Source organism: Myxine glutinosa, chromosome 9 (genome assembly GCF_964187855.1).
Source record: "Myxine glutinosa chromosome 9, kmMyxGlut1.1, whole genome shotgun sequence".
Classification (NCBI taxonomy): domain Eukaryota; kingdom Metazoa; phylum Chordata; class Myxini; order Myxiniformes; family Myxinidae; genus Myxine; species Myxine glutinosa.
The window spans coordinates 119,493,496-119,519,862 of record NC_136269.1 but is presented as its reverse complement, the minus strand read 5'-3'; the positions used below and the strand labels follow the sequence as shown (position 1 = coordinate 119,519,862).

At 43.4% G+C, this 26,367-nt stretch overlaps 1 protein-coding gene across 1 annotated transcript in view; it reads right to left on the bottom strand.

The window, feature by feature from the left end:
* SANBR (SANT and BTB domain regulator of CSR) overlaps positions 1 to 26,367 on the bottom strand; it is a 50,493-nt gene that overhangs the window by 2,977 nt on the left and 21,149 nt on the right. Inside the window, exons 6-18 of the mRNA XM_068128393.2 lie at positions 26,279 to 26,337; positions 20,325 to 20,485; positions 17,810 to 17,896; positions 17,644 to 17,730; positions 13,717 to 13,840; positions 11,579 to 11,722; positions 8,054 to 8,196; positions 6,668 to 6,713; positions 6,469 to 6,559; positions 6,275 to 6,351; positions 5,681 to 5,709; positions 1,167 to 1,240; positions 850 to 932 (exon numbers count right to left, since the gene is read on the bottom strand). Coding sequence (XP_067984494.2) covers positions 850 to 932; positions 1,167 to 1,240; positions 5,681 to 5,709; positions 6,275 to 6,351; positions 6,469 to 6,559; positions 6,668 to 6,713; positions 8,054 to 8,196; positions 11,579 to 11,722; positions 13,717 to 13,840; positions 17,644 to 17,730; positions 17,810 to 17,896; positions 20,325 to 20,485; positions 26,279 to 26,337 — 1,205 coding nt within the window. The remainder of the gene's footprint in view (positions 1 to 849; positions 933 to 1,166; positions 1,241 to 5,680; positions 5,710 to 6,274; positions 6,352 to 6,468; positions 6,560 to 6,667; positions 6,714 to 8,053; positions 8,197 to 11,578; positions 11,723 to 13,716; positions 13,841 to 17,643; positions 17,731 to 17,809; positions 17,897 to 20,324; positions 20,486 to 26,278; positions 26,338 to 26,367) is intronic.

Here is a 26,367-nt window from a genome sequence, read left to right as displayed (position 1 = left end):
TGTCCGTAATTGTATTTTTCAGTATTTGACCTTTTGACCCTGCTCCTGTGGAATATGAATGAATGAATGATCGTTTTAAGGCCATTTTCCCCGCTAGAGCGGGGGTTAGCCTTGCGGGCCCCATGACAATCATGGTTCCCTGTTTGAGGCAATGTTTTTATGGTTGGATGCCCTTCCTGACGCCAACCCTTAGTCACCTCGTACGATGCGCATGGATACCGTGTACCTATTCTAAATCGGGGTACACACCAGGATCATTCATCCCAGCAAGCTGGTACTCAATTTGCCGACCTCGGAAGGATGACAGGCTGAGTCAACCCCCCTGGCGTTAATTCAGTGATGATCGGGATTCAAACTCAGGATTTAGAAAAAATTTTGGAAAATTTTGAAGGATTTTCAACATTGAAGCCTGAGCAATTGTGCAGGCCATAAAGTAGAAGGGCTGCATCGGTTTTCCGAGCAATTAGTTGGTAAATAAGGGACGAATAGGTATACGGAGTTTGGGGGGTAACTCCCTCCCCCACTCCCCTGGGAGTCCCCATGATCCAAAATCGAAAAATTGAAACCTGAGCGTTTGTGCAGGCTTCTGTCTTGTAATCATGTGTCAAGTTTCAGAACAATCAGCCAGGTAACAAGGGAGGAGTAACAAAAATAGCAAAAAGTCCATGGACAGACGTACGGATGGACTGACGACCGGACAGACAGACATCTGGACATCACAACCCATTTTATAAGTTCAATCTCTTCAAGAATCGAGATGAGATGACCTAAAAACCAAAAAAAAATCACATGACAATTGTATTAACTTTAACATGTATGACATGCAAGAAACAACTTCACCTCCTTTACCTCTTTCACTTTGTCTGTGTCCACTTTGTCCCCAGTTCGGAGCTTAGCAAGATTAAGTGATAATTCTGCCATCCTTCGCCGGTCTGTGAGAAAATGAAAATCAGAGTCATGTCAGATCAATGACGAGCCAGGTATGCATGAAAATAATTGAAACATATGATATGAGGTTAAATAATCCAGCATTAAGCGACCCAATAGCATTATACAACAATGCGAAGATCCTTATGACATAAAGTTCCCAGAGTCAAACGTTTGAGCAATCCCAAGTGCAAATCATGCAAGCTCTCCTCTGAGGTGCCAAATGATGAAGAACGTACCTTCCTCTCTTTGAATGTCTTGATTAAAGCGCAAGGTATGGCTATTATTCCACTTTTTCTTCTGCACACTCGCACTGGGAAAAAGGAGGGGATTTTAGAAAAACCGTTTTTAGGAATTTTAACAATACAACCAAGTCAACATTTCACCACCTTGGTGGTGTAATGGTTAGGGGCGCCTGCTTCGACCAAATCATACCAAAGACTTCAACTTCCTCATTGAAGCTCAGTATTTAAAAGGATAAGAGCACGGACAATGCCCATAGGTTGGCATCCATGGGGAGGAGGAAATGCCCCGCTGAGTGCGGTGAAAAAGGCGGTGCCATTGTTCTGACGTGGCTGGTGTACCCAGAGTGCCCCGGGAATTGACTACAGTTCCCACAAGCTCAGTGGCTGTGCTTGTCTCGTCTAACAGTCCTGTGTTGTGTCTTATGTATTCATCTGTATGTCCATGTGTGTGAGTGGCAGCTCCACTACGAGCGAGTTAGATCTTGTAAAAAATAAAAATTCCAATTTAGGAATCCATGAAATGGGAAAATAGCCTCCCTTTTGTATGCATACTACTACTGTTGTTACATGACGTCAACATTTAAACCTCTGTCCACTCAACTCCATCGTCCTTGCTATTGAAGGTATTATACAATTCATCTCTGATCAGTACCAGTTCACTGGTAATTCCCTGTGTGCTGCAAAAGGCGACTAACAGGGTTGGTGGCAGGAAGGGCATCTGGCCATAAAACAATGCTTCAAAAAGGGGACTATGGTGCCCAAAAAAAGGCCAACCCCTGCTCTGCGGGGGGAAATGGCCTCTAAAAGGTGTTTTTTGTTTGTTTTTTATACAATTCATCTCTGAGGGTCTTCACGGTTTGGTTTAATATCAATTACGAATCTGACGGACAGCTGGGTCTGGTTTCAGGCAACTAGTACACCCACTCCAAACAGGAGCGGCAGGAAGGGTTATGCAACAGGAAGCTGTAGTTTTGCAGTACTTTGGCTCTGAAACTGGCAAATTGCACGGAATCTCATCCTGAGCGTGTACGCACACAAAGGAGTGAGGTAATTATTTTACCCTGCCTGGCTGCTTGACCGTCAAACGAAATCGAAAATCATTCCAAACAGGAAACTTACTGTTTTTATAGACGTCATAAAGGACATAAACAACAGGCACGAAGAACAAATTTAACATGTTATATAAGGTGGTGTAAAGGAAGCTGCATCAACGGCGGTAAACCTCCAAAATTTATTTTTTCTACAGCCTTTAAAATCCTCCCACCCCCCCCCCCCCCCCCCATTTAATTATATACCTGAACACTGCAGAATTCAAGTTTCCTTGTTGCCGATTCCAAAACCATCCAGTTTAGCAGTACTTGGACAAAATATTACGCCATGTTACGATATCTCGACTAAGCAAATTTGCCGCTCTCACCCAGCATTGGGGAATATCGAGATTCAGACAAAATCTAAGATTCAGCTCGTAGGAAATATAAATTGTGCTCAGAAACGTAAAGCTAGAGTTTAAAAGACCCTTCCCAAGTCCTTTTTCTCAAGACTGCACAGGGTAAGATGTTCGATGAACTCTCTAGTTGGATATGGTTTTTTTTGTGTTAAGTTTTAATATATGTATGAAAACTCCTATGATACAGTATTGTGAGCAAAGAGTACGGTATCTGCAATTGTCATTCAGATGGGAAATCAAAGCTAGTTGCATCTTTGTGGATTTTAAAGATCATATGACATCTTTAGAGGTAAGTAGGTAGGCCACTTTGTGCTAGCTACCTTACCAAATTCCCTATTCATGGAATAAACAGTATGTGGAATAAAAATTCCCATCACTTGTTCAAATGTTAGTGCAGTAACAGAATTTTTACCCAACGGGATCTCTGACCTTTGACCCCATAATCTAATCAGTTCATCTTTGCATCATTATACATACTTGCACAAAGTTTGCTTTGGATCCCTTCAGCCTTGCTTAAGTTATTGTGGTAACGAAAACTTATCACGGACGGACGGACAACCGGATGAACAACCCAAAAACATAATGCCTTCGACGACTTTGTCAGCAGTGGCATAAAACCAGAACAACTTCGCTCCATTGGGTCCCTGGTCATAAAATATTGTCGCGTTCCTGGCAATTAATCAATCAGGGTGCCGGCTTGGGATCCTAGGATCCTGGGTTCGAATCCCGGTCGATCGCTGAATTAACGCCAGGGGGGTTGACTCAGCCTGTCATCCTTCCGAGGTCGGCAAATTGAGTACCAGCTTGCTGGGATGAATGATCACGGTGTGCACCCCGATTTAGAATAGGTACACCGTATCCCTGCGCATCGTAAGAGGCGACTAAGGGTTGGCGTCAGGAAGGGCATCCGGCCATAAAAACTTTGCCTCAAACAGGGAACCATGATTGTCATGGGGCCCACAAGGCTAACCCCCGCTCTAGCGGGGAAAATGGCCTTAAAACGATCATTCATTCATTCATTCATTTTTTTTGTTCCTGGCAATTAAAATCTTTCCAAGGAACGGATAGCTGAACAAGCTGTTACTCCAAAGTGTTCAGTTCAAATGTATGATGGAGTTAATACATGCCGGGGGGGGAGGGGCGCAGAAGGGGTGGAGGAGGATGCTGAAGAGCACTTACCTGCACGGATCCCACTGGCAGTCTCCAAACCCTGCGTAAAATAACTCAAACCGAGGCGAGATTAAAATGCACAAAAATGCCGGCTTTATTAAACGGAATGCCGGTAATACAAAATAAAACGTGCAACAATAAATAATGTTCCTAAATGGGACATCCCCACAAACAGACACAAACACAGACGAAGGATAAAATAAATGCAATCAAAAATAATAGGTGTGTGGTTGGCACTTATCTGCGAGCGGCTTGAACCTTGTCAGGAATCGTCCGCCCTTGGCAGGAAATGCACGCCGGTTGGCGTGAACTCGTGCACGGGAATTAGGCCTCGCTGAGCCCTCGTTTGCCTTACTGGGCGGTCCGCACAAGTCCCGCTGCCTCATTAGTTCGCTCGGCACGGCTCTCAGCTGCACGAAGCTGGGCTACTCGCACAGAGTCCACGAGCTGCGACCGCCTCGCCACACGGTCGGCGCCAAACCCACGTCCTTTGTTAATAGCGCTATCGAATGTTTTCATGCTCGTGAAGAAAACCAACCCGAGAATAAAGCGAATAACTCAACAAGCAACCGCTTGCGATGCATCCACAGCGAGAAGGGCCACAAGAAGAACAACCACGAGAAGACCAAAATGTCTGCTGCTTCAGTCATGCCAAACTCAGAGCCAGAGAGTCCAGAGAAGAGTAACAAGCGACTTTTCGCGATCAAAACCAGGATGAGAAGGCACAAGGGGGGAAATGTCGGTCAGAGCGTCCTTTTAATGGCCAGGCTCTGACGTCATCTGTCTTGCTTTTCCAATCAGCGAGTTGCTTCTTACTAGTCCTTGTGTCAATCAAAACCATGACAAATCACGACTCCTCGGGGCGTGGCCTCAGCCTGCCTGTTCTATGTGTGCCTCCCAAGTCGGGGTTGTCAGCGATACGGCTCAATGTCCTGGCTTCCGGGAGGTTTTATTATTAATTCGTGTCATTAAATGCGCGATTCTAACTCGTGTCTAATGCGGTGCCATAAGGGACATAGGGATAAATCACAGAGGGAACAACATACAAGGAATTAATTAACCCTTATTCCCTAAGCTAGTTAACATGCCCCACTCCTCATTATGGGGATGAAGATACACCTTAATCCGAACACACGGTCTACCGGATCCCTACTTATTACATGGTGGTTATTCTTCTTCACAACAATCGGAGCACACTAATCGATACAAATCTACCTGATCTAAAGTAATCACTGCCTACCCCCTACAAACGTAACAATATGTTCTAACCTACTTTGTACCCCCTCCAACATAACAATATCAATACTGTTAAAATTTATAGAATTGGTTGCACAGTATGTTGATGATTGTTTCCCAAGGACATCGGTATTGAAGAGCACCTTGAGAGCAAGATAAGTTTTCTTGATGAATGAGGCTATTAAGAATGATGTCCTGCCCGAACTATATACACGTCCTACAGAATTTATTCTCTGAAAGCATACAAAGCTTAAGGCCTACATTCTGTTGGGACAAATGTGTGTTCATAGTTGGAGAACACCTTTAAAAGCAACATAAATATAAATAATATGAGTTCCTTAACAATGAACTTAAATGCAGGAATGTTTGCCAACATGTGGTTGCTTGTCCGGTCTCTATCCTTTAAAAATGTTGAGCGTCACGCAATTCGAAGCACACTCGTTTCCAAATCAATCGTGTGTATGATCCGTTGGGGATATCCAAAAGGAATATGAAGGTTGTTGGGATTAAGGAGTTTCATTTTTCTCTTTCACAATGGACATTCCATTGGAGCTCTGCATATAAATGAGCTCACTCAGCAAACTTCCTGCGGAATATGATGTGATATTAAAAAGTCGAATTGTACATTTGTTTATGTGAAAGGTTGTCAACATACCTGAAAGGAGAAGGCTTCAATAACAATGCCTGCAGCAGTTCAAAAACAACAAAATATAATCATATGAAACAAAAAAAAAGTTCTTACAAAGACAAGTGCTTTATAAATCATTTAAGTGAGAAATGTGCAGGTGAACCATAAACGGCATCACGTTGCAGGTACAATATCAAAAAATGCTGAATGAACAGGTGATAAATCAGGTTTGAATGAAGCTGTACAAATCGTCAGTGACAACACACCTGGAAAGACTTAGGACGGATAGTCAAAAAGCTCCCCCCCACCCCCACCCCCAATATGAAAGAATGGTCCTGCAATCGACACTACGTGCGTGGATGTTGGTCCTTTTCCATGACGTTTACAGCCAATTTATTTGCACGTGGGTGAGTTTCGTGATGCCATTGGAACAGAAGTCATGTTTGTGATTCAATTCATCCATTTACGAGAAGGGAAAACCTTTTTGACTTGAGCTCATGTATTTCAAGTAAACTGCCAATCAGTGTCCAAGGATGGGCAAATGATCACACTGATTACAAAATTTAAAAGGCATACTGATGGTCTTATAAAAAATAAAAGAAAATAAAACAAATTTCATACCCGATCAGTGTGCCAATGTGTTGTTGAACAAGCGGGTTTCTTCCTCCCTTTTCTTGGTGGCTTCTGGATTGGCTTAACTGGGCACCACAAAATATTGGCGTGGAAATAAACTTCACAATCGAACACTGGTTAGTGATTATGTCGGTGTTTAACAACTGAAGAGCGACCAACATAGACACATAGCTGACATTTACCCCGGAAAGACTCTTCATCTGTCCCTATATCGTCGATTAGCTCGGAAGCCGTCTTCGGGTCATCCCATGAAAGTGGTAGCCCAGCAAATAACTGTAAATGAAACAAGATCGTATTGCGATAAACATGATGGTACATGGGGCTAAGAAAATATTTACCTGATGAACACACTACTGGACTACTACTCTTCATTGAACTCACAGAAGACTCCAGGCTGGGTGTCTGTTCTTCATCAACACTTTGGCTGCTGACCCCGAAAGGAAAGAAAGGCAATAGAGATGCTCAGAATGGAGAAAAAAAAGAGTGGAACATATACAGCATAAAATAAATTAAAATAGCAGCACAGATACAATAACGAAATTTTAAAAATTTGAGCTATTATGAATACGGGAATTTCAAAATGACATCCGCACCAGAATGCTCGGCGTGCTTCTGTGCAAGGAAGGATTTGGACAACTTTCTGATCAACTCGTCCAAAAAGTTTACGTCTTGCAGCCCGTACTGCAAAAATTCCTGACAATTTGGGCCGTGCAAGGCCTGTGGATGGGCGCGTGCTAGGTGACCTCCCCGATCATCCCTGCCAGTGAGTGGACTTTTAACATTGCGGAATTACCTCTTGTGAACATGGCAGGCTTGGTGATATATTTAATGGAGTCTGCAATCGGAAAGCAGATGCCGTCATTCCCAACCGTCAGGCAGACATCTCAGAGGGAGACACTGTATCTGGTTTAGTTGCTTCAAAACACCGATGAGAAGGTCATATACTCATATATGGCTTGTCAATGCACAAGGTAAGTTTAAAATGATGATATTTACTATTGGTCATGTTTGGGAATATTTGGGAGAGGGGGAAAGGTGTGGAAGGTGTTTGTGTTGTGAGTGCAGTTATAAATACGTATTCTTTGGTTTGGTTCCAGGGCCACAAGATAAATTATGCTAGAATTTTGCAGATCTGTTGGTGAAAAGAGACGTCTGTCCATATGTGTGTGTGTGTGTGTGTGTGTGTGTGTGTTATATCCGCTACCACCACTAATTTGTATTAACAGGCGATGGTACGAAGGTACGAACTCAACAATTCATATATATCCTCAAGTCAGATTTGCTTTCAGGAACAGAACAATTATGGTTAACAATCTTGAAAATGCCACTCTTTTATCTAAATGCTGAAAATTAGTTTCAAAATCTGATTTGAATTCCAGATTTCATGCTAGTAATGGCAGCTTAAAAGTGCCTGGCGAGCAGAACCGAGCCACTGTAAACACACACACACACACACACACACACACACACACACACACACACACACACACAGCGCATGCGCAAAAGGCCTCGTTTAGCAGTCATTCATGATTTCGAAAGTCACGTACATATTGTTTCACAGAATTTCCCAACTATCAAAGCTACCGTTTCGTGCTTTTAGGAAATCAAAAAAAAAAATCAAAAAGATTTTAAAAAGATGAACTTTCTGGTGGGCGCATCAAAATATTATTCTGAATTTTGCTTTGGTACTTCATTTCTGAGTTAAAGAATAATTTTAAGCAGGAAACCATCCAATGGCTTCCATACAGGCTCAAAGCTTAGCCTTACCACTCTGGTGTTGGCTCTGGCGAAGCGCAAACGTCATTCCGGAAACGCTGAAGGTCACAAAATACACGCCGAGCAGAACTGGTCCCGGATGCAACTGAATCTTCTTCACCAAACAACACAACATGATCTTTTGTTTGACAGCCCTGAAGCAACACACATTCTAAAATAAGTTCAAATTATTACATGTGCCTTTTCTTTGAACGGTATTGGCCTAAATAAACATGAAAGTGGTTCAAATTTGAGCGAGACATTTGTTTATCACAGGAAGAGCCATACTCGTATGTGTCGTAAAATAATCTTTGAGGGAATTTGATTGTGTTTTTTTTTTTTTATATCGATAAATCAAATACTTCCTGCTGCAATGAAAGTGCTGAGAATCAAGATGGCGGCGAGAGATAACAAATTGTGGAGCAGTGAATAAAAATGAAATATCTGGTCAATGAAAACATCGAGTCTGACTAGAGGGGGATGATTGCCTCTGTCAAGAAAATGTCAAGGAAATCTGTATTTAACCAAAACAAATCATTTAAAGATGGACATGAGATTGTAGGGAACGAACTGCGTTCCAATGGTCCCATAAGACCAACTACGGCCACCTCAATCAATGGCTCAAACATAACGCGAGTTGAGGGATCTCATTCCGATTCACCGAGGAGTCTCTCCGTTCAACATAACAGTTCAAGAGTGAACATCAGTGTCGACTCGATCAATAATGATTATTGATATAAACAAAAGTCCAAGTAAAATTTGAGCCACCATGTACACATCATTTAGATGCCCCCAGGCACACATTACTGCAAGCACTCGGCTTGTGTGCCATATTCTCTAAAGGATCACTCACTTTGAGTTTGCAATGATTTTAGACTATAACTGGTTGGAATAAGTTCGGCTGTATTTGTATGCATATGTGTTAGAACGCAGAATTTAAATTGTATTATTGTTCCACTATAATGTCACTTAATCATCGATTTTACAATACCTTTGGCACTGGGGAAGACTCATCGCAATGTGAGTATGGCACTAATACTGAAAAACACAAATACTAATCATATTCCACTCTGATACATCACGTTGTCTTACGACTCTGTAGATCATATTCTCCTTCCAGGAAACTTCACAGTAAAGGCTGTAACAAGTTACACTCATGGAACCGCCTTTAGAGGCCATTTTTCCCCAGGTTGGGCACCCTGCTCTCCTTTTTCAAGCAATGTTTTACGGCCGGGCCTGCCGCCAACCTGTTAGTCGCCTCCTGGGACACACAGGGAATTACCAGTGAACTGGTACTCAATTTGCCGACCTCAGAAGGATGACAGGCTGAGTCAACCCCCCCTGGTGTTAATTCAGCGATCGGCCGGGATTCGAACACCAGGATCCTAGGATCCCAAGCCAGCACCCTAACCGCTAAGCCAACACCAGGCTAACAAGTTACACTCATGGATTTTATAAATGTCATGTAGTTCTATGAAGTTATAATAAACATTTTTCAAAAAACATAGAGGAATAGGATACTTCACGAGCATTCTATCAGCAAAGAATAATAGTATATAATATACTGGCAGGGGTTATCCGGCACTGCCAGGTCAGAGGGCGGCGGTCGGAGATGGTAGGTTGGGTTGAGTAGGAGGGTGGTGAGGGGGGATTCACAGTGCTGCCTGTCTGGGTGAGCTTTTCCCAGCAGTGATTTTGGCCATGAAAGAGTAACAAATGCACAAAAAACACGAAAAGCTAAATTATTTTCAAGATTAAATCGTTTTCAATGCACAACATGTGCCAGAGCCCCCTGAGTATTTTTTCCCCCATGCAGCACCTTGTGGGAGTGAAGGGGGATTTTTTTATTACCCATGACCTGAACCTGGGTACTTGCAGCACATTTGCAAAATTTGGTGGAGATTGGCCTATCCATTTTTTTCTCTGATTTTCAGAACTACACAAACATACATACAGATAATTTCCTTGAGGGAGGGGGTGTGGGGATTTTGTGGGGGAGGTGGGGTAACTTAAAGTCTTGTCCAGATTCTAATGTTCCTGCACCCAAAATTCAGTGTCTCTAGGTGGTACGGTTTGGCCGTGAAAGCATAACGTACAAACAAATGCACAAACAATCTCACAAACGAACACACAAACAAGAACAAACACACAAAAAATACATAAACACATAAACACGAACAAACACCCAACCGAACACCCAAACAGACACACAAACACACACACACACATAGACACACACAAACAGACACACACAAACAGACACACACAAATAGACACACACAAATAGACACACACAAATAGACACACACAAATAGACACACACAAATAGACACACACAAATAGACACACACAAATAGACACACACAAATAGACACACACAAATAGACACACACAAATAGACACACACAAACAGACACACAAACAAGCACACAAACGAACAAACATAACCACACAAACAAACACACAAACAGACACACACAAACAGACACACACAAACAGACACACACAAACAGACACACACAAACAGACACACACAAACAGACACACACAAACAGACACACACAAATAGACATACACAAATAGACACACACAAATAGACACACACAAATAGACACACACACATAGACACACACAAATAGACACACACAAACAGACACACACAAACAGACACACAAACAAGCACACAAACGAACAAACACATAACCACACCAACAAAACACACATAACCACACAAACAAACACAAACAAACAGACAAACAAACAAACACCCAAACAGACACAAACAGACACCCAAATCCACCTCTTTCAATCCCCAACATATTTTCTGAAATTCCTAGAAGTGTTCATTTGCTTTATACCGTGTACCCCTCCCTCCTCCCCAGCCCTCCCCCTTCCACAGATCTACCGACGTCCCTGTTCTCGACTGTTGTTGTGCTTGTCTGCTTCCCTCTCTCTCCCCCTCTTGTCTCCCTCTCCCTTCATTGTATGTTTAATGTGTCTGTGCATGTTTTCATGTTCAATGTGTTAGCTCTTACACGAGCCTCGATTCTGTATACTGATGCTAATGGCATCAGTATATATGTCGATATCCTGATTCTGGATTCTGATGCCTCTGGAACAAACTCCCACACTCTCTTCAATCCCTCTCCTCCCTCCAGGTCTTCAAAACAGTTGTTCACCACCATATCTTATCTTCCCCCATCCAAAACCTTGATCTTTTCAACCCCCGTTGAAACACCCCAATCCACCTCTTTCATTCTCCGACGTCTTTCCTGAAATTCAAAGTAGTGTTAATTTGCTTTATACCGTGTACCCCTCCCACAGCCCACATTGCAAGAGTTTATTAATGCCACTGCGTTATTTGCAAAATTATATACGATCTACCGACGATAATTTTAGAGATAATTTTACAAAATCACAATCAATTTTGTCATTACAAGCATTTTCCTCGTTCTTGTGAAAAAGACTTTGCCCATGTAAAAATTGTTCATTTCAGTACAGGTAGGAATTCGAAAATACTGTACATGGTAAACTTACCTGAATATCATGAGGCACGTCTGGTTGGTTGCAGCAAGGGTAAAACAATGTAACAGAAGCAACTTCATTTTGCTCTTGAACTTTGGAACAGATCAACATTGCAGTGTGATAGCGGCAATGCGCCAGTTCATTGCATAGAAAATTCTGGAAAAAAAAACAAGACAATTTTTGGAATGTGTTTAGGATGGGGAATATCAAAATATATCACTGTAGCGGTTACCGCTGGATGTACATAATCGCCTTGCACCGGCCAGAACACGGCCAGACGCGCCTCTCCCGGGCATGCCCGGACTCACTGTTCCCGGGCACGCCCGAACCTCCCGGGCACGCCCGGTCTCGTCTTTCCCGGGCATGCCCGCTCTCGCCTTTCCAGGGCTCGCCCAGAGCGTCCGGGCATGCCCGCTATCGCCTTTCCAGGGCTCGCCCAGAGCGTCCGGGCATGCCCGCTATCGCCTTTCCAGGGCTCGCCCAGAGCGTCCGGGCATGCCCGCTATCGCCTTTCCAGGGCTCGCCCAGAGCGTCCGGGCATGCCCGCTATCGCCTTTCCAGGGCACGCCCAGAGCGTCCGGGCATGCCCGCTCTCGCCTTTCCAGGGCTCGCCCAGAGCGTCCGGGCATGCCCGCTCTCGCCTTTCCAGGGCTCGCCCAAAGCGTCCGGGCATGCCCGCTATCGCCTTTCCAGGGCTCGCCCAGAGCGTCTGGGCATGCCCGCTATCGCCTTTCCAGGGCTCGCCCAGAGCGTCCGGGCATGCCCGCTATCGCCTTTCCAGGGCTCGCCCAGAGCGTCCGGGCATGCCCGCTATCGCCTTTCCAGGGCACGCCCAGAGCGTCCGGGCATGCCCGCTATCGCCTTTCCAGGGCTCGCCCAGAGCGTCCGGGCATGCCCGCTATCGCCTTTCCAGTGCTCGCCCAGAGCGTCCGGGCATGCCCGCTATCGCCTTTCCAGGGTTCGCCCAGAGCGTCCGGGCATGCCCGCTATCGCCTTTCCAGGGCTCGCCCAGAGCGTCCGGGCATGCCCGCTATCGCCTTTCCAGTGCTCGCCCAGAGCGCCCGGGCACGCCCAGCCTCGACTTGCCAGGCCGCAGCCAAACACGCCCGGGCAGGTCCAGACTCGCCTTTCCAAGGCTCGCCCTTGATACCCGGGCATGCCCGGTATAGCTTTTGCCGGGCAAACTTCCCGACATAAATGTGTATATATATTGTTGCCCGAAAAACGGGCTTGTCAGAATACCTGAGCTGTTTTGTTTCAATAAAGCAACTCGGACGAATTCCGTCTTTGGTCGCGTCAATTCTTTCGACTCGCGTTGGAGCGCAGCTCCTTCATCACTTTGATAAATAAGTAAACTCTATTAAAAGCGAGTTCCAGTAAGTAAGAGTTGCAGTTCCTTGTAAGAGAACTCATTATTATATTATTTACATTCAGAAAAATACATATCCATTGTAATGCAGCAACAGTAATTCACTTTGTCAACTTCAACACAAATCGATACTTTTAAAGAGTTTATAACAAATGTTGAGTCCCAAAATGTGTTTCTGGTTTTGAGCCCAAAAGTAACATGGACAATTGGTCAGGGATATTTTTTGGTCAGGGAAGTTCTTGCATCTATAAGCATCACCACTTCAAAAAAAAAAGAAGTAAAGTTGAATTTCAATTATTTAGGTCAAGAGATGTCAACACCAAGAGTCCTGTGGTTAAAAACGGTTGTGGCAGAAACTTCCTCTTGGGAGGGAAAAATTGCAAAAGGGAGTTTTCTTCATGATATTTATGACCTTCGTTGTTTTTACCATTACAAAAGTCTCAGATCATGATACTGGAACCTCAGATTACAATCCCTTATACTGTGTTGACGACAAATACCCTTGTACTGATGAAAAAGTAGACCGATCGCTTCTTCATGTCCTTGTTACCTCTTAGATTAACAAATCCATCGATTAACAAATACATTTGACATTCTGGCATGTCACAAATGACGGTATGACCAGGAAACAGTACACAAGGTATGACTAGTGTTGAATACTTTTTGATCTTATGTTTACAAGCCATTGGATCTTCCACATATGACAGCTTTGTGATGCAGAAAGAGAGTAGTAGGTATGTTTGTGTTGGAAACAGTGTTTAAAGGCTCATCCAAATACAACCTTGTCACAGGAGGAACACTTCAGGAAGTTAATGGTGCCCCAGAGGCACCAGTACACCTTTTGCCAAGACTTCAACTGCTTGTACAGATCACTGATGTAGTAGTTGATATCCCAATTGGGTTCCCTGAGAAAATACGACAGGTATAACATCGATGCTACAGTGAATTACATGCAGTCCACTTCTTCCACAACCAGCGTCAATCTATTTTTTATTTTTTTTCAAAAACACTCCATATATTTTCACCTTTTTAGGTAAGACATCAAAATGGCTGACGAATTTATCAAATAAACTTCATGTAATGATGCATCATGTACCTTTTCACCATTTAGGTTCCTCCCTGTTTCCTTTATGTTAATGTTACGGATTCGTCACTTCCGTTGTTGTGGTTTTCATCCACTGTAAACATTTTTGATTCCATGTACTATTATTGTTGTCGTTTAAGGGAGATAGAGGTTACTATTTTCAAAAGGTAAAAAAGTCAATGTTTTAAATGAAACTGGAACCGGACGACGATGAAGAGGAAGAGGAGGAGGAGAAGGCGGAGCGAGTGAGTCGGGGAAGAAGCCGAGCTGCTTCGAGGTCTGGAGCAAACGTTGACGAACGGAGGTCACTAGCGAACTTTGGGTTTCCCGGGAAAGGGATTCTTGCGACAGAGTTGTTATCGCTGTGACAGATCAACCTGCGTGTCAGGTTTTGGCGGTTGATTCCGAGGAGAATCATCGTCATGCCGTTACGCCTCGAGAATGGGCCGTCGGCCATTTTGACTCGCGCGCTTTGCGCATCGCGCAAGGTTTTTCGCTTCAACCATTTTCACCGCATCCAGACGTTTATCTGGTGTGTGTGTGTGTAACGTGGATTTTGAAGGTAAATCTGCGGTTCGCCGGTTTGGAGCCGTGAAACGTCCATACCCGAGGGTGTGATTTCCCAGTCGCCTGGAGGGCGCCTTTGGATTTCCCCGTCGCCTTGAGGGCACCTTTGCGCAGCTTTGGCCGCGTGACTGTGCCTGTCATCCGAACGGGATTCTGGTCTCGATTGGACATCGTTCTGACGATCGCTGGAGCGGATCGACTTGGGCTTGATGCCGGAATAGAGACATTGGGGAATGTTCTTCTTTTCGCTCACTTGGAGCACAAGGTTTTTCGTTCGGCCGCGGCCGAATTCAGTGAGTTATATTGTACGAACCTGATGGTACCATCATAGGAAAAATATTGGTTGTACAATTGATTACTATTGTTGTTGTACCGTTATTCTTATGTGATCTTAATACAATATTTATTTGTTGGTAACAATTGGTGTGGCTTCACCATTGACCTTTGACATACAGAATAACACATTTTTCTGCCGTGACTCCTCTCGGGGCTCGGAGGTACACCGTGACCAGGGGTTGGGGAGGAGCACGTAACAGTTAATCTATTGGCGTTTCTTGCATTCAAGGATCACATTTATAATATAGAGAGATTAAATTACTGGCTCTGTTGAGGTTCCAAATAAAAACAAAACCGAAAAACACAAACAAGATATGTAATATCTTTAAAACAAAGTTCAGAAACAATGAGATGTACAAAGGAGCTGCTGGGCATTTTTCTGTTGAACAAAATAAAGTTTATATCGATTCCAAAATATAATTTCAGAGAATGCATTTATGTAATATTACATATTTTATAATAATATTATTTCTTGAGATATGACATCGATAATAAGCATTCCCGGTGTTGAGAGATATCACAAATTACACATTCATGGTAAATTGGCTTGAGACATTTATTTGAGGGAGGTAGTACAAAATATGATCGATCATAGGATTGTTGGTTTAGCCTGGTGTTGGCTTAGCTGTTAGGGTGCTGGCTTGGGATCCGAGTATCCTGAGTTCGAATCCCGGTCGATCGCTGAATTAACACCAGGGGGGTTGACTCAGCCTGTCGTCCTTCCGAGGTCGGCAAATTGAGTACCAGCTTGCTGGGATGAATGATCCCGGTGTGTATCCCGATTTAGAATAGGTACACCGTATCCCTACGCATCGTACGAGGCGACTAAGGGTTGGCGTCAGGAAGGGCACCCGGCCATAAAAACATTGCCTCAAACAGGGAACCATGATTGTCATGGGGCCCGCAAGGCTAACCCCTGCTCTAGCGGGGAAAATGGCCTTAAAACGATCCTTCGATCATTCATTCATTCATTCATTCATTCATTCATTCATAGGATCCATTATCCTCATCATCAGAGGGAGGTTTCAACTCAATGTAACATTTTCTTATTTGGTAAGATTGAATAATATACACTTTACTGCATTTAGAGTTTCTAAAGCCTGTATCAGATCAGTATTGATGTATGGAAGTGAAACGTGGAAAATGCATTTCAAATCTGCAAAAATAAATAAATAAATGGAATGAACAGATGAGAATGACATGATGGATGAATGGATCGTCTCTGAAATAAAGAATTCTGAGTTCAGAATTCAGGAAGAGGTTAAAAATCAATGCTAGTGAACAATAACTTAGGATGAGAAGACTTGGTTGGTATAAAAAAAACCACCGTTTAGAGGCCATTTTTCCCCACAAAGCGGGGGTTGGCCTTTTCGGGGACCGTGGTTGTTGTTGTTTTTTTGGTCCCCTTTTTTGAAGCAATGTTTTACGGCCGGATGCCCTTCCTGACGCCAACCCTTTTTGTCGCCTTTTTACGACAAGCAGGGAATTACCAGTGAACTGGTATAACTGGTATAAGTATAACGATAATATATCGATCCACCTCGATGAAAGCCACCATTCGGCCAACCCTCTGAAAAAAAGGGAAAGTGGTGGTGGTGGTCATTGTCGTAGTCATAAAGCTTGTCGTTGTCATTGCTGCATTACAACTTTCTTACAACATAATGAAAAGAACGTGGCATTATGATAGCTATCGTGGTGTGTGCTCAAAGTCAGTTGTTTCAAAATTATGAATTATGGGGTCATTGAAAAATGAATGTAGTGTGCACATAAAGCCTGGTAAGAGATATAGCACGAGTGTGCAATAGGGGGCGAGATTCGGAAGGGGGCGCCATTTCATCATGCAGCATGAGCCAGGAAATATAGGCCAGAGGACGACCTCCTTTTTCCTTCAATTTCATCCAATACAGTGCTTTCAGAAAGTATTTACACCCCTTGACCTTTCACACATTTTGTTGTTACAGCCTGAATTTTAAAAGGATTAAATTGAGATTTTTTTGTCACTGATCTACACATAATACTCCATAATGTCAAAGTGGAATTTTGTTTTTATAACTTTTTACAAATTTTTACCAAAAGCCAAATGTTCTCCACTCGATTGATCTGAACTGGCAGGTGAGTGTACTACAAACTTGGGCTTATTCCAAAAGTAAAACAGAAAACTCAACATATCACAGCTTACAAAGATAACAAAAACAACAACACAAACAAAAACCACCACAAAAAAACAAAAACAACACACCTTACAAAAAACATCAACTCAAGATTGTCTACTCTTCTTTCTCAGGCTTCTCCTTTGCTTCCCATTTATAAATCCTCGGAATCGATACTTCCTAAATCGGGCATCCACGCAAGTTCATCCCTCTGCAAACCGATCGTACTTCCTAAACTAACATCACCCAGTCATATATAATAAACAATATGTTCAGTAACTAATATTAGGCATGCAGGTATTAACGTCACACTGTACCAATACACCGCCTAACCTCGACACATAGACATTTGCCATTCACCTGCTATTCCTTATCAATGTATGCTGAAAATCTTGAGTTTTTAAAACTGATAAACACAAAATATTTGGCTGTGACATCACAACAGTGGAGTCGAAAATTGCAACAATGATGTGCCGTGATATTTAAAAATGGGGGAGCACCATGTGATCACATATTCATGGGCAATACACAACATTCCGAAAAAAAAGTTTTTAAAAAAGGAAGAGCTTACTTTATATGGTGATCAACTGCACTGTCGGGTGCACAGTTGAACAGGCTTTCGGTACTTTGAGTCAATAACTTCTTGCAAACGCTACATCTGCCGGATGGTTCAAGACATCAGTTTTCATTTTTGAGAATCACAGTGTATTTGAAACAATACTACGTACCTCTCCTACCTGTACAAGGTGGTTGCGGAGCCAGGGGAATCAGGGTTGTCAGCATTTGGGTCCATTAGAAGGTCAATCTTCATGCGAAAGATTTTGCTGCAAACAGGATATGCCGTGGAATGTACAGGATACAAATATTTTTTGTGCGCTGCACCTCAATGGGCACTTTACCAGAGTATATACATTACATTTCAACCAGACCTGATGGCACTTGCATACAGAATTCACACGGTATCTCAACTGAAGTGCAACTGCCACAGTCACCACATGAGGAACCAACTTCCACATTTTCTTCTATCTCATTCTTCCTTCCACTGCTCATCTCCTCTCATTCTTTCCTCTTTTTTTTCCCCCTCATGCGGAACCAACTTCCACATTTTCTTCTATCTCATTCTTCCTTCCACTGCTCACCTCCTCTCATTCTTTCCTCTTTTTTTTCCCCCACATGCGGAACCAACTTCCACATTTTCTTCTATCTCATTCTTCCTTCCACTGCTCATCTCCTCTCATTCTTTCCTCTTTTTTTCCCCCACATGCGGAACCAACTTCCACATTTTCTTCTATCTCATTCTTCCTTCCACTGCTCATCTCCTCTCATTCTTTCCTCTTTTTTTTCCCCCACATGCGGAACCAACTTCCACATTTTCTTCTATCTCATTCTTCCTTCCACTGCTCACCTCCTCTCATTCTTTCCACTTTTTTTTCCCCCACATGCGGAACCAACTTCCACATTTTCTTCAATCTTCAATCCCCCCCCCTTCCCACGCCTCCTGCCCCCAAGCCCTCTCCCTCCCACACTTCTCCCTGCTCTCAAATGTTGTGGTTGTGTGCTTCCCCTTCTCTCCCCATCTTGGCTTCCGCTCCCTCTTTTGTATATTTTGTTTGTCTGGTTGATTTGTTTGTGAAATAAATGTTAGCTCTTTCACGAGCCTCGATTCAGTATACAAAAAAAAAAAAAAAAAAAAAAAAAAATCTCATTCTTCCCACCAGATCTCGAATACAGCTGTTCACCACCATGTTAAATCATTCCCCATCCAAAAACCATGATCTTTTCTGACCCTGCTCTATCCAAATTTGCAGTTTTACCTTCCTGAGAGTTTCCTCCATCTTGTCCACCCCGTGCGTCCTTCCCCTACCCCTCATCGTTACACGCATCCCTTGTTTGTTCCTCTCCGCCTATTTTCTCCCTAGGCCCTGCTGTTGGCATTTCCCCCTTCTCTTTCTGCTGTTCCTTTTGTTCTGTTGCATCTTGATCCGTTCTGCGTTTGAGCTCTTCTACGAGCCTTGATTTTGAATACAATTTTTTTTTTTACTTGTGTAGTAAACGATCTTTTGATCAACGAATTGATCTTTTCTACCCCCGTTAATATACCCCAAACCCACCTTTTTCGAATTACGTTTTCTTTCCTGAAAGTCCTAGTAGTGTCCATCTTGTTTATCCTGTGTACCCCACCCCAGCCCTCTCCCTTCCACAGATCTCCCGATGTCCCTGTTCTCCACTGTTGTTGTACTTCCCTCCCTCTCCCACTCTTGTCTCCCGCTCCCTTTGTTATACACTGTGTTCAAAAAGTATCCGACCTTTATTTTTCATGCGTAAAAAAGAAGAAGCTAGGGAGGCGTTGATTGGTGCACGTATGTAGGCGATCCTAATGCGCACGCGTGAATTTTTTCCCACCTGCAGAAACTGTCATTCGACGGCAGACCGCCGATGAGTGAGGACATGTAAGTGAGCGGCGTCGAATTTTCGTTTTTGACAAAATGATGTAAAAACTTGAACAACGCTACTGCATCAAATTTTGTGTAAAGCTTGGCGATTCCCAAGTGGAAACGATCCGCAAGATTCAACACCGTTCATTCCATTATGAAGGAGGATTTGGGCTTCAGGAGAATCTCAGCGAAGTTCGTACCAAAGCTGCTAACGATTGAGCAGAAGCAACTCCGTTTGGAGATCGCACAGGACATGCTGGAGACTGTGAACAGCGATCCCAGCTTCCTCAACACAGTGATCACTGGCGATGAGTCCTGGGTTTATGGGTACGACCCAGAAACCAAGTTGCAGTCATCACAATGGAAGCATCCAACATCCCCGAGGCCAAAAAACACAAAATTTGATGCAGTAGCGTTGTTCAAGTTTTTCCGTCATTTTGTCAAAAACGAAAATCCGACGGCGCTCACTTACATGTCCTCACTCATCGGCGGTCTGCCGTCGAATGACAGCTTCTGCAGGTGGGAAAAAATTCACGCGTGCGTATTAGGATCGCCTACATACGTGCACCAATCAACGCCTCCCTAGCTTCTTTTTTTTTACGCACGAAAAATAAAGGTCGGATACTTTTTGAACACACTACGTATGTTTTATGTGTTAAGTGGTTTTGATGTGAATAAACCCGGAGTATCTTTGGTGTTCGGCCATTTAAGATGAAGAAATTAATAACACTTTAACTCCAAACAATATTCTTGATGTATGTTTATAAATACTATGATGTCACATGATATTTTACTTTTTAAAATGAAGACAAGCAACCTTTTGAAAGTGTCCCTCTTGTCTCGAATTTCTTGAGTTTCACGATGCGTGAACTGGCTAGCGATCCGGCGCACCAGGGCATTGCTGAGACCATCCATTCTGTAAGAAGCCACCACGATCGAGTTCATGTTCTTGTGGCAAAACAGCACACACTCTTCTACCTGTATTGGTTGAATGTATCACACAGTTAGCTTCTGCAGCACAATTGCTTGACTCCTGTTCAATTTACCAATGTCATATACATTCACAGGTGAAACTAGAAAACAGAACTCAACGCGAATGCGTCGATGGAGATGCATCTGCGTTAGATGATATATTAAAGTTCACGAGAGAGAAAAGAGAGATACCGTAAGTGGAAGATAGAGGGAGAGAGAGCATTGGATACTTCTAACTCGAGTTATGGTCTCCAAACTAATTTTCAAAGGGCACAAAGACCTGTCTGTCTGTTTGTTTGTCTGTGAACAAGATATCTCAAAAAGTTGTGGACGGATTCGGATGACATTTGGCAGAGAGGTAGTACATGTGACAAGGACGAAATGATTAGATTTTGGTGAAGATCGGGATTCGGATCCGGCTACTAGAATGTTTAAGTGATTCTTCACCTTTGGAAGACAGGGCCAAAAACGATACATAGCAGGATATCTCAAAAGGTTGTTGACGGATTTGGACGAAACTTGGTGGAGAGGTTGGGTGTGTGACAAGGACTATTGGATTCGATTTTGGTGAAGATCTGAATATGGATTCGGATATGATTATTGAATTTTTTAAGTGATTCTTCACCATTGAGTGATAGGGACTAATGACCACATATAGCAGGATATCTCAAAAGGTTATGGATGGATTTGGACGAAACTTGTTGGACAGATTGTGTGTGTGACAAGGAAGAATCGATTCAATTTTGGTGAATATCCGGATCCGGCTAGTATAATTTTAAAAGTGATTCTACACCATTGGGAGATGGGGCCAAAAACGATATATAGCAGGATATCTCAAAAGGTTGTTGACGGATTTGGACGAAACTTGGTGGAGAGGTTGGGTGTGTGACAAGGACTATTGGATTCGATTTTGGTGAAGATCTGAATATGGATTCGGATATGATTATTGAATTTTTTAAGTGATTCTTCACCATTGAGTGATAGGGGCTAATGACCACATATAGCAGGATATCTCAAAAAGTTATGGATGGATTTGGACGAAACTTGTTGGACAGGTTGTGTGTGTGACAAGGAAGAATCGATTCAATTTTGGTGAATATCCGGATCCGGCTAGTATAATTTTAAAAGTGATTCTACACCATTGGGAGACGGCCGAAAACGATATATAGCAGAATATCTCAAAAGGTTGTGGACGGATGATTGTGATTTTCTGTCTACTCTGGGATACAAAACGTTAACTGTTCACCTGGCAGAGGTATACTCTCTATTGAGTGCCGTTCTCGTTTTTGTACTGTATTTGCAAAATGGAGCCTGGTGTTGGCTTAGCGGTTAGGGTGCAGCTTGGGATCCTAGGATCCTGGGTTCGAATCCCAGTCGATCGCTGAATTAATGCCAGGGGGTTGACTCAGCCTGTCATCCTTCCGAGGTCAGAAAATTGAGTACCAGTTCACTGGTAATTCCCCGTGTGTCGCAAGAGGCGACTAACAGGGTTGGCGGCAGGAAGGGCATCCGGCCATAAAACATTGCTTCAAAAAGGGGACCACGGTGCCCGAAAAAGGCCAACCCCTGCTCTGTGGGGAAAAATGGCCTCTAAAGGTATTCTTCTTCTCTCTCTCCCATTGCAATCCTTACTTAGACCAAGTTTGGTCGAAATTCCTTCAACTGTTCACAAGTTATCATGATAACCAAAAAAAAAAAAAAACGGACAGACACATAGATGGACGGATAGCCGGATGGACAACCCTAAAACATAATGCCTCTGGCCTTCAGCTGCTGAGGCATAAAAAAAGAAGAGGAAAATACTGTAAAAAGTGGATATTTTTTTTACAGTAACCACAGAAGCTAGAAACACACAAATGTAAACTCCACTGTTACGTGGTCCCCTCGGTGACTACCTGGTCTCGGTGACCCCCGGACCGTGAGAGGACCTTCGCCAGAAAGTAGTATTATATATGCGCTTTCGCAACGCAATCCCTATGAATTCCACCCAAGAGAAACTGATGTTCAATGATATATTTCCAGGGTAAGGATATCATACAATTTCAAGGATACAATCACGGATATATTCCCCGAGCAATCAACAACAAACAACCATCACAATTCCCAATCCACAATCAATTCCCTATATGATTAAGATGGCCATCTTATATATGTGTGTCCCCTTTTGGTACTCACGACCCCCTTTTGGTCTCTGCCCCTCACAATGTCTCTGGGCCCCTCCTGACCAAGATGATGGTCGGCGTCGCCGCACTCGGGCGGTTGAACGAACCCCGGGTGGACGTGTTTCCACCGGGCAGGTATCGTATCAGGCACCCCGGCTGCAGCCCCTCGTGGCCACGCGAAGCGGGTACGGTAAAGCAAGCCCAAAAGCCCCACGCCGCTTGCAACGCGTGTTAGGCCCCAACGTGCGACCCGTACGCGTCTTTTTAGACGGTGCCGCGAACGGTGCCAGACGCGGGGTCGATGCACGGCCCCACGTCAACTTGACGTCTCCACCGGGTAGGTACACGTCCCGGTAACTCCTCTCGCCAGACGGGCTTCGGAACGCCGCTTTTCCACGCGGCGCAAGGTCGATCCCACCTTTCGTCGAAGCGGGGCGAGGAAGAAGAATCCTCGTCGCTTTTCTTCCTCGTGTCTTTTTCTCTTCCATTTCCGGTCACTTCCGTTTCCGGACACTTTTCAGAAGGGCTCCTGACCCTCCAACCACAACAACCCTTAATCTACTACACATGGATAAGCAAAGACCTGAATGGTAATTCACATACATTCACATAAATATGTAACACCACAAACTTAAAAGATTACATATATAAGATATAATATATGTATGTATATATATATATATTGTTGCGGATTCGGGGGTCGGCGCTCCCCTTACCAAGGGGGGGTTAATCCCCTTGTCCTTTTAGCTGGCCGTCCCCTGTTCCTGGAAATTATAACGCTCCTCCGCGGGTGAGATTGGCCAGGGTGATTGGTCAAGATGGAGTACCAAATACCTGAGTGCCAATCTCTCCACAAAGCAGGGAGATAATTTCCGCTCGAACCACGGACAGGTGGAAATTGCCGAGCGGTTTAGCAATCCGCGATTCGAGCCGTTAGCAAAAAGACTAACCCGATTCTGAGCGATTGGCCAAATCGTGCCACCGGTACTCAATGGGGAAAAGACAAAGACGATCGGATGAAAGAAGAAGAAACCAAAAGGTAAGGAAGAACAAATATGGTTTATTACTACACCAATAAAAGAGGAAATGAAAGAAGGGCATATACAAGAAGAAGAGCAAAAGGACACAGGGCAAGCTTACACAGTCTTAAATATCACGCCCAGGACAACACAAACAGACTTACACAAAAAGGGAATAGCAGGAAGGAAGGTCCAAGCAGATGGGCCAGCATTGGCTCCGGCCCCGGTTCACGCTCCACTCCGGTCCACGCTCCACTTTGGTCCACGCTCCGGTTCCGTGGCGAAACCCGGTAGGCAGCGCTGTTCATTGATTGTTGAACGCGTGTGGACCTTAGTTATTGGGGTTCATAAATCGGGGAGGGAGGCTTTGAATGTTCCTGACGCGCTGATGTTCGGCAGAAGTCCCAGCTAGAAGTTGTTCGTGCACGCAGCTCTCACGCCAGCTCTCTCTCTCTCGCTCCCGTCTCATCTCTTGCTCCCGTCTCATCTCTTGCTCCCGTCTCATCTCTCGCTCCCGTCTCATCTCTTGCTCCCGTCTCATCTCTTGCTCCCGTCTCATCTCTTGCTCCCGTCTCATCTCCTGCTCAACTTCGACTCAACTTAAGGCGCCGCGCTTGCGCTTATATAGTGTCCCTTTTGAAATCAAGCCGCCCGCTTTTAGACACACCCACCGGTGAGCTCGCCTCGGCCCTGGTTGGTCGCGAGGGCTCACAGACTCCTCCCTTGGTGACACGTTGACGGGGCCACGCCTTTGTCCTTGGCGCTCCGCCCTTCTTCTCCAGCTTGACCGCGTGCGTAATGGCATTTGATGCAGCGAACGCTGCTGGGCGAGCAGAGGCGCGTAACCCAATTTGGAGAGAGCCAAGCCGCAAAATGAATGGGATTGAAAAAGGGGCCTAGGTTATCTGATTAATGCAACGCAGAGTCAAACTATTGGAAACAGAGCCTTACCTGAAACACATACTAATCAAATAACTGAAGAGGTTCCTATGGTGTCCTACGTGTTGCAATATGGACTAACTAGGGTGCGACCTTTGAACTTTGGAAGATGGGGATACTTGCAGGCAATTATTTACAAGGCTTATTATTTCACAAAGTGAAGGTTCTAAAAACCGCAACAATATCTATATATATATATATATATAATATATATATATAAATATATATAAATATATATATATATACTCCTCACTCACCACATTCAAAACATCACTCAAGACCCACCTGTTCAACACTGCATTCAACATTTAACCCATAGCATTTAACCCCTGACTATCCCTTCTCCTTCTCCCTCCTTTTTGCTTTGAATATTTCCCTATTGATTCTTGTTTTTTGCAATTGTTTTTATGTTTTGCTATGCATTTTGTTTTGCACTCTGTCAAAGCGTCTTTGGGCTCCCTGAAAAGCGCTATATAAAATAAATGCATTATTATTATTATTATTATTATTATTATTAATATATATATATATATATATATATATATATATATATATATATATATATATATATATATATATATATAATATTACGAAATGAAAGTAAATGCCTGCGGAAAAATATTGTCTTTTATATTGAAAATGTGTTCTTTTCTTTTAGCGGTATCATGAGGACTCATTGATGGAAATTTATTTGGTGACCTGAAATAAATTTCTTTATTAATGAACAGAAAATTAAATAAACATATGAGTTACCTGGACACGTTTCTCAATCACGTTTCTCATATCGATCATATTCAGAAAACGTTTGCCATATTCAATGCTATTTCTTTCAGCATTTCCATTCTATTCACATATTAACAGTAATATATCACCCTATCAAACAGTATTTCTGATTATAAATCAGCATCACAATGTCTTTTAAAGCATCACAAAGCAGGTCGCTCTCCATGCAACATAGATGAAAAAAGGATACAAAGAAAAAAGCAGCTGATATTTCAATAATTTTTTCGCACCATTTTTGAAGGGTGAAAGTTACTTTTTATTTCCCCCCCCCCTGAAAACCTGTCAGTGAAAACACTATACCATCTATTTATTACGTAAGCAAAAATGGCAGAATTTCCATCTTCCTCAAAAACTGATGCGACATGGTGCTTCACGGAGGGGAGGACACACGTGACCTCAAAAATTCCTCTCACGTGCGTACGTAAATCTATGTCTATATAAGATTGGTATTCCTGTCAGCGAAGCGACGGGTCTTATAGTTATATTCTAGTATTGATACATGGAAATGCTGTGCAGCAGTGAGAGATGATTTTGCTAATTAGCTCACTGGCGATTCGATGCCCATCCATTGGCATGCTAAGTAACCACGTAATCAAAGACATTTTCCACACCGCACTGAAACTGATTGAGGTAATCATCCACTCTGTGCTGCACAAATCCAACTAATTATAATCACATTTCACAATTGTCGTGCAGAAGAGTCACAAACACCTAAAACGATTTGACAGGTAAATAGGTATGCGTTTATAATAATCGTGTTTCATGAAGCTGAGCTGATGCTTCACAAATCAAATGCAATGTTTTCTACTATATATCGTAAATATCGTAAATGGCTGAGACATTCAGAAAAAGCAGAAACCCAAAGACACGTGGAAGTTTCTCATGCCTGCTCTTACCAACAAATCCATTTTGAGAAAGTCAGATGATAGCAGAATGGAGATCACATTGTTTGGTTCTTAGGGTGAATGGGATGAGAAAAGGCATA